The 8716-nt window shown below is 51.3% G+C and overlaps 1 protein-coding gene across 2 annotated transcripts; it reads left to right on the top strand.

The window, feature by feature from the left end:
- The first annotated feature begins 433 nt into the window (after positions 1 to 433).
- LOC143695946 (class II histocompatibility antigen, M alpha chain-like) lies at positions 434 to 8396 on the top strand. 2 transcript variants are annotated; one of them, XM_077191187.1, is made up of 5 exons: positions 434 to 884; positions 2281 to 2622; positions 5308 to 5595; positions 7287 to 7412; positions 8311 to 8396. In XM_077191187.1, exons 1-5 carry the CDS (start codon positions 824 to 826, stop codon positions 8313 to 8315), a joined length of 822 nt encoding a protein of 273 aa, XP_077047302.1. In that variant the 5' UTR covers positions 434 to 823; the 3' UTR covers positions 8316 to 8396. The 2 variants fall into 2 exon arrangements, with proteins under 2 accessions (XP_077047302.1, XP_077047301.1); XM_077191186.1 differs by having other exon boundaries at positions 2260 to 2622.
- The last annotated feature ends 320 nt before the right edge of the window (positions 8397 to 8716 follow it).

The raw sequence follows: 8716 nt of genomic DNA, 5'->3' as shown, positions 1-8716 counted from the left end.
TTGGGGTGTCCCCACGGGGGTCTGTGACACTCCTGGGGGGGTCAGGAGGGGTGGGGGGGCACCCACGAGTGTCCGCGATGGGGTGGGGGGGGCACCCACGGGGGGATTCGGGGTCCCAAAAATTCCTGGGGTGTCCCCACAGAGGTCCGCGACATCCCTGGGGAGGTGGGGATGAGGCTGGGGGGGCACCCACGGGGGTTCCCAAAAATTCTTGGAGTGTCCCCACGGGGGTCCGTGACATCTCAGGGCTTGGTCAGGATGGGTGGGGGGCACCCACGGGGGTCCCCAAAATTCCTGGGGTGTCCCCACGGTGGTCCGCGACATCCCTGGGGGGGTGTGAAGTGAGGGCTGGGGGCACCCACGGGGGTCCCCAAAATTCCTGGGGTGTCCCCACGGGGGTCCGCGACATTCCTGGGGGGGGGTCGGGTTCAGGACGGGTGGGGGGGCACCCACAGGGCTCCCCAAAATTTCTGGGACCCGCCCCCCCGATGACGTCATGCTCCCCACGCGTGTCCCCCTAATTAACCCCACGCCGCTCATTAACCCCCGTGACGTCACTTATGGCACCCCCCTAATTTAGGGGGTCAATTTTGGGGGGTGACCCCTGGGGGGGGTCTCGGGGTCTCCCTTTTTCCCCCCTTTTCCCCACCCCCACTCGCGTCCCCCGCGCTCTGTCACCGGCCCCGCGCCGCTCCCGGGGCTCCCCTGCCCGGCAACCGCTGACGTCACGGGCGCGGAGCGCTGCCATTGGCTGGCGCGGGGTTGGGCCCCGCGGGTGGGCTCGGCGTGGGGACTTTGGGGACAGTGGGGACGCGGAGGGGCCATGGGTGTCCTCGGGGCGCTGCTCGGGGGGGTTTTGGTGGCCGTGGCCGTCGCTGAGCCCGGTAGGAGCTGGGGGGAGGGAAGAGGGAGCGGGGAGGGGACGCTCGGCGCGGTCTCACTTTGGTTGTTTGCCCGCTAACTTTGCTGTTTGTCCTCTCCCTTCGCTGTTTGTCCTCTCTCTGTCGCCTCCCTCCGTCCTTTCGCGGTCACCTGTGTCCCTTCCTGTCCCTTCGGGGTCCCCCTGTCCCTCTCCCCTTCCTCATCCTCCCTGTCCCCGTTCCCTCTCCCTTTCCCCTGTCCCACTCTTTGTCGCCTCCCTCTCCCTCCCTGTCCCCTCCCTCTGCCCTCGCTCTTCCCCATTTCCCTCTCCCCTTCTCTCCTCCCTTCTCCATCCCCATTTCCCTTTCCCCTTCTGCTTTCCCTCTCCCTTCCCATTTCCCTTTCCCCATTCCACTCTCCCCATTTCCTTCCCTCCTCCCCCTGTCCCTTTCCCCCTCCCCATTTCCCCCTCCCCCCCATCTCCCTCTCCCCATTCCCCTCTCCCCATTTCCCCATTCCCCATCCCCATTCCCATTTCCCCTCTCCCCATTCCCCATTCCCCATTCCCCATTTCCCATTTCCCTCTCCCCATCTCCCCATTCCCCCTCCCCATTCTCCTCTCTCCATTTCCCCATCCCCATTTCTCCCCTCCCCATTCCCCACTCTCCATTTCCCCTCTCCCCATTTCCCTCTCCCCATCCCTTTCCCCATCCCCATTTCCATTCTCTCCCCATTTCCCATTTCCCCCTCCCCATTTCCCCTCTCCCCATTCTCCTCTCCCCCTTTCCCTCTCCCCATTCCCCTCTCCCTCTGTCCCTTTCCCCATCCCCATTTCCATTCTCTCCCCATTTCCCTCTCCCCATTTCCCCCTCTCCCCATTCCCCATTTCCCATCTCCCCATTCCCCTCTCCCCTCCCTCCTCCCCCTCCTCATTTCCCTTTCCCCATTTCCCCTCTCCCCATTTCCCCTTTCCCCATTTCCCCTCTCCCCATTCCCCATCCCCATTTCCCTCTCCCCATTTCCCTCTCCCCATTTCTCCATCCCCATTTCCCCATCCCCATTTCCCCTCTCCCCATTTCCCTCTCCCCATTCCCCATCCCCATTTCCCATCTCCCCATTTCCCTCTCCCATTCCCATTCTCTCCCCATTCCCCTCTCCCCATTCCCCTCTCCCCATTCCCCTCTCCCCATTCCCCATCCCCATTTCTCCCCCTCCCCATTTCCCCTCTCCCCATTTCCTTCTCCCCATTCCCCATCCCCATTTTCCCTCTCCCCATTCCCCATCCCCATTTTCCCTCTCCCCATTCCCCATTCCCCATTTCCCTATCCCCATCCCCATTCCCCTCTCCCCATCCCCATCCCCATTCCCATTTCCCTCTCCCAATTTCCCCTCTCCCAGTTCCCCATCTCCCCTCCCCAGCCCCTTCCCCTTCCCCTTCCCCTTCCCCTTCCCCTTCCCCTTCCCCTTCCCCTTCCCCTTCCCCTTCTCCTCCTCCTCCTCCTCCTCCTCCTCACCTCCTGGCCGAGGTCCTCTCGTGCCAGCCGGACGCTCCCTCCCTGTCCCTCTCGGTCACCCTGGACGGCCGCGGCCTCTCCTGGTTCCATTTCCCGGGCTCCCGATGGATCCTCGAGGCCCCGGAGCTGCCGCCCTGGCCCGAGGGGCTGGAGACGCCCGGGGAGCTCCTCCCGGAGACCCAAATGTGCCAAGAAATCCTGGGAATTCTGGGCAAAAAGCTCGGCGGGCTGCTGCCACAGGCCAGGGGTAGGTGGGGAAAAATTGGGGGAAATTTGGGGGGAAATTGGGGAAAATTTGGGGGAAATTTGGGGGAAAATTGGGGGAAAATTGGGGAAAATTTGGGAAAATTTGGGGAAAATTGGGGGGGAAATTTGGGGAAAATTGGGGGAAAATTGGGGGGAAAATTGGGGGGAAATTTGGGGAAAAATTGGGGGAAAATTGGGGAAAATTTGGGGGAAAATTTAGGGGTAAAATTGGGGAAAAATTTGGGGAAATTTGGAGGAAAATTGGGGAAAAAATTGGGGAAAAAATTGGGGAAAATTTGGGGGATAAAAGGGTGGAAAATGTGGGGGAGAATTGGGAGAAATTAGGGATGAAAGGGTGAGAAATCAGGGGAAAAATGGGGATGAAAGGGTGGGAAAAGTGGGGGAAATTTGGGCTAAAAGGGTGGAAAAAGTGGGGAAAAAATTGGGATGAAAGGGTGGAAAATGCGGGGAAAATTGGGAGAAATTGGGGAATGAAAGGGTCAAAAATGTGGAAAAAATTGGGGATGAAAGGACGGAAACCACCAATAATTCCCATTCCCATTTTATGCATTTTTCCTATTTTTCCAGTTCTGTTTTTCCCTTTTGTTTCCCAATTTTTCCCATTTTCCCCCCAATAATCCCAGTGGTCTCGGTGTTCCTGGTGCTCCTGGTGCAGAACATCTCCCATCCCATTTCCTCCATCATTTCTCCCATATTTCCCATTTTTTAACCCATAATTTCCATTTTTTAACCAATTTTTCCTGTTTTTCCCCCAATAATCCCAGTGGTCTCGTTGTTCCTGGTGCTCCTGGTGCAGAACATCTCCCATCCCATTCCCTCCATTCCCAACCCCATTTTCCCCATTACTTCTCCCATAATTCCCATTTTTTAACCCATAATTTCCATTTTTAACCCATAATTTCCATTTTTTAACCCATTTTTCCCCTCAGGAATCCCGGTGGCCTCGTTGTTCCTGGTGCCACCACCCTGGTGCTCCTGGTGGAGAACATCTCCCATCCCATTCCCTCCATTCCCAATCCCATTTTTCCCATTCCCAATCCCATTATTCCCATTATTTCTCCCATATTTCCCATTTTTAACCCATAATTTCCATTTTTGACCCATAATTTCCATTTTTAACCCATTTTTCCCCTCAGGAATCCCAGTGGTCTCGTTGTTCCTGGTGTGCCTGGTGCAGAACATCTCCCATCCCTTTTCCTCCATTCCCAATCCCATTTCTCTCACTTTTTTTTCCATATTTCTCATTTTTTAACCCATAATTTCCATTTTTTAACCAATTTTTCCTGTTTTTCCCCCAATAATCCCAGTGGTCTTGGTGTTCCTGGTGCTCCTGGTGCTGAACATCTCCCACCCCATTCCCTCCATCTCCCATCCCATTTCCTCCATTCCCAACCCCATTTTCCCATTATTTCTCCCATAATTTCCATTTTTAACCCATAATAATTTCCATTTTTTAACCAATTTTTCCCCTCAGGAATCCCAGTGGTCTCGGTGTTCCTGGTGTTCCTGGTGGAGAACATCTCCCATCCCATTCCCTCCATTCCCAATCTCATTTTTTCCCATTCCCAATCCCATTTTTCTCACTATTTCTCCCATAATTTCCATTTTTAACCCATAATTTCCATTTTTAACCAATTTTTCCCATTTTTCCCATTTTTCCCCCAGGAATCCCGGTGGTCTCGTTGCTTCTGGTGCCACCACCCTGGTGTTCCTGGTGCAGAACATCTCCCACCCCATTTCCTCCATTCCCAACCCCATTTTCCCCATTACTTCTCCCATAATTTCCATTTTTTAACCCATAATTTCCATTTTTAACCCATAATTTCCATTTTTTAACCCATTTTTCCCCTCAGGAATCCCGGTGGTCTCGGTGTTCCTGGTGCCACCACCCTGGTGCTCCTGGTGCAGAACATCTCCCACCCCATTTCCTCCATTATTTCTCCCATATTTCCCATTTTTTTGACCCATAATTTCCATTTTTTAACCAATTTTTTCCCAATTTTTCCCGTTTTGCCCCCAGGAATCCCGGTGGTCTCGTTGTTCCTGGTGCCACCACCCTGGTGTGCCTGGTGGAGAACATCTCCCATCCCATTTTCCCCATTATTTCTCCGATAATTTTAATTTTTTTCCCATTTTTTCCCAATTTTTTCCCCCAGGAATCCCGGTGGTCTCGGTGTTCCCGGCGCGTCCCCCGTCCCCAGGAGATGCCACCACCACCACCCTGGTGTGCCTGGTGGAGAACATCTCCCATCCCATTTCCTCCATTATTTCTCCCATAATTTCCATTTTTTTCCCATAATTTCAATTTTTTAACCCATTTTTCCCCTCAGGAATCCCGGTGGTCTCGTTGTTCCTGGTGTTCCTGGTGGAGAACATCTCCCATCCCATTTCCTCCATTCCCAACCCCATTTCCTCCCTTATTTCTCCCATAATTTCCATTTTTTTCCCATAATTTCCATTTTTGACCCATAATTTCCATTTTTAACCCATAATTTCCATTTTTTAACCAATTTTTCCCCTCAGGAATCCCAGTGGTCTCATTGTTCCTGGTGTTTCTGGTGCAGAACATCTCCCATCCCATTCCCTCTATTCCCAATCCCATTTTCCTCCCATAATTTCCATTTTTTTCCCATTTTTAACCCATTTTAACCCATTTTTCCCCCAGGAATCCCGGTGGTCTCGCTGTTCCCGGCGCGTCCCCCGTCCCCAGGAGATGCCACCACCACCCTGGTGTGCCTGGTGCAGAACATTTTCCCTCCCTCCCTGGCCGTCTCCTGGACGGTGGCCGGGGCCGGGGTCACCCGCGGGGTCACTTTGGGTCCCTTTGTCCCCAACCCCGACCTGACCTTTGGCCGAATTTCCCGAATTTCCGTCACCCCCCGGCCCGGGGACGTCGTCTCCTGCGTGGTCACCTTGGGCAAGGACAACGCCACCACCGTGGTGGCCTACTGGGGTGAGGGGGGGTTTGGGGGGATTTGGGGGGTTTTGGGGAGTTTTGGGGATTTTTTGGGATTTTTTGGGGATTTTTTGGGGTTTTTTTAGGATTTTTTTGGGGATTTTTTGGGGATTTTTGAGGGATTTTTTGGAGATTTTTTTGAGATTTTTTGGAATTTTGGGGGGATTTTTTTAGGATTTTTTGGGGATTTTTGGGGATTTTTTTGAGATTTTTTGAGATTTTTTTCAGATTTTTTTCAGATTTTTTTAGGATTTTTTGGGGATTTTTTTAGGATTTTGGGGGGATTTTTTAGGATTTTTTGGGGATTTTTTTGAGATTTTTTGAGATTTTTTTCAGATTTTTTTCAGATTTTTTTCAGATTTTTTTCGGATTTTTGGGGATTTTTTTAGGATTTTTGGGGATTTTTTTAGGATTTTTTTTGGGATTTTTTGGGATTTTTGGGGGATTGTTTTGAGATTTTTAAAGTATTTTTTGGGGATTTTTGGGGGATTTTTTTAGCTTTTTTTTAGCAATTTTGAGATTTTTTTAGGAATTTTTTTTGAGATTTTTTAAGGTTTTTTGGGGGATTTTTTTAGGATTTTTTAGAATTTTTGAGGGATTTTTTGGGTATTTTTGGGGGATTTTTTTTATTTTTTGGGGATTTTTTGAGATTTTTTTAGGATTTTTTTGGGATTTTGGGGGGATTTTTTGGAGATTTTTTTTCAGATTTTTTTTGGATTTTTGGGGGATTTTTTGGGGATTTTTGGGGGATTTGGGGGGGATGTTTTAGGCTTTTTTGGGGATTTTTTTTTTTTTGAGATTTTTTGAGATTTTTTTCAGATTTTTTTCAGATTTTTTTCCGATTTTTGGGGATTTTTTTAGGATTTTTTGGGGATTTTTTTAGGATTTTTTTGGGATTTTTTGGGGGATTGTTTTGAGATTTTTAAAGTATTTTTTGGGGATTTTTGGGGGATTTTTTTGAGATTTTTTTAGGATTTTGGGGGGATTTTTTTGGAACTTTTTTAGGAATTTTGGGAATTTTTAGGGGATTTTTTGGCATTTTTTTAGGATTTTGGGGGATTTCTGGGCGATTTTGAGGTTGATTTTTGTGTCATTTTGGGGGATTTTGTGGTTAATTTTTGGGGCATTTTGGGTGGATTTTTGGGGGTGTTTTTGTGTGAATTTTGGGGTGACTTTGTGGATATTTTTGTATGATTTTGGGGGTATTTTTGTGTGAATTTTGGGGCATTTTGGGTGGATTTTTGGGGGTATTTTTGCGTGAATTTTGGGGCATTTTGGGTGGATTTTTGAGGGTATTTTTCTGTGAATTTTGGGATATTTTGGGTGGATTTTTGGGGGTATTTTTGTGTGAATTTTGGGGCATTTTGGGTGGATTTTTGAGGGTATTTTTCTGTGAATTTTGGGATATTTTGGGTCGATTTTTGGGGGTATTTTTTGCGTGAATTTTGGGATATTTTGGGTGGATTTTTGGGGGGTATTTTTGTGTGAATTTTGGGGCATTTTGGGTGGATTTTTGAGGGTATTTTTCTGTGAATTTTGGGATATTTTGGGCCGATTTTTGGGGGTATTTTTTGCGTGAATTTTGGGATATTTTGGGTGGATTTTTGAGGGTATTTTTTTGTGAATTTTGGAATATTTTGGGGTATTTTGGGTGAATTTTGGGGGTGACCTCGTGTCCGTGTCCGCAGTGGCTCCGGACACGGCGCTGGACGAGCAGCTGGACACGGCCCTGGCCGGAGCCGCGCTGGCCTTGGGGCTGGTCCTGGCCTTGCTGGGCCTGGGCCTGGCCCTGCTGGCCCGCAGGGACCCACACGGTACGAGATAGGCCCGGCCTAAACCTGGGCCTAAACCTGGGCCTAAACCTGGGCCTGGCCCTACTGGCCCACAGGGACCCACACGGTACGAGATAGGCCTGGCCTAAACCTGGGCCTAAACCTGGGCCTGGGCCTGGGCCTGGGCCTGGGCCTGGCCCTGCTGGCCCGCAGGGACCCACACGGTATGAGATAGGCCCGGCCTAAACCTGGGCCTAAGCCTGGGCCTGGCCCTGCTGGCCCGCAGGGACCCACACGGTACGAGATAGGCCTGGTCTAAACCTGGGCCTAAACCTGGGCCTGGCCCTGCTGGCCCACAGGGACCCACACGGTACGAGATAGGCCCGGCCTAAACCTGGGCCTAAACCTGGGCCTAAACCGGGGCCTGGCCCTGCTGGCCCGCAGGGACCCACACGGTACGAGATAGGCCCGGCCTAAACCTGGGCCTAAGCCTAGGCCTGGGCCTGGTCCGATTCCTGGTCCCAGTCCTGGGCCTGGGCCTGGGCCTGATCCTGTCCCACCCCCAGTCCTAATTCTGATCCCAGTCCTGGTTCTGGTCCTGGTCCTGACCCTAATCCCAGTCTCAGTCCCAATCCTGGCCCAAATCCCAGTCTCAGTCCCAATCCCCGTCCCAATCCTGGTCTAAACCCCAGTCCTGGTCCCGGCCTAGTCCTGGTCCAGATCCCAGTCCTGGTCCCGATCCTAATCCCAGTCCCAATCCCAATCTCAGTCCCAATCCTGGCCCAAATCCCAGTCCCAGCCCTAACCCCTAATTCCAGTTCCAATTCAGATCCCAGTCCTGGTCCCAGTCCCAATCCTGGTCCCAATTCCAATCCCAGTCCCAGTCCCAGCCCTAGTCCCAGTCCCAGCCCTAATCCCAGTTTTGTGTTTCTGTTCGCAGGCTGAGCTCGTCCCCGTGGGAATCGGGAATTTGGGAGTTTGGGAGTTAAACTCGGCCTTTCCTCAATAAATCCAGGCTTTTGCAGAGTCTGTGTCCTTGTTTGTCACAGTCCTGGCTTTAGTCCTGGCTTTAGTCCCGATCCTGATTCCAGTCCTTGACCCTGATCCCAATCCATGTCCCCATCCAGGTTCTGGTCCTGGTTTTAGTCCTGATCCTGATCCTGGTCCTGGTTTTAGTCCTGATCCTGGTCCTGGTTTTAGTCCTGATCCTGATGCTGGTTTTAGTCCTGATCCCAGTTCTGATCTGATCCTGACCCTGATCCCGATCCAAGTTCCCGTCCAGGTTCTGGTCCTGGTTTTAGTCCTGATCCTGGTCCTGATCCTGTTCCTGATCCAAGTTCCTGTCC

This window comes from Agelaius phoeniceus, chromosome 27, assembly GCF_051311805.1.
Source record: "Agelaius phoeniceus isolate bAgePho1 chromosome 27, bAgePho1.hap1, whole genome shotgun sequence".
Classification (NCBI taxonomy): Eukaryota; Metazoa; Chordata; class Aves; order Passeriformes; family Icteridae; genus Agelaius; species Agelaius phoeniceus.
Note: the sequence above shows the minus strand (reverse complement) of the source record. Positions and strands in the feature narration are given on the sequence as shown.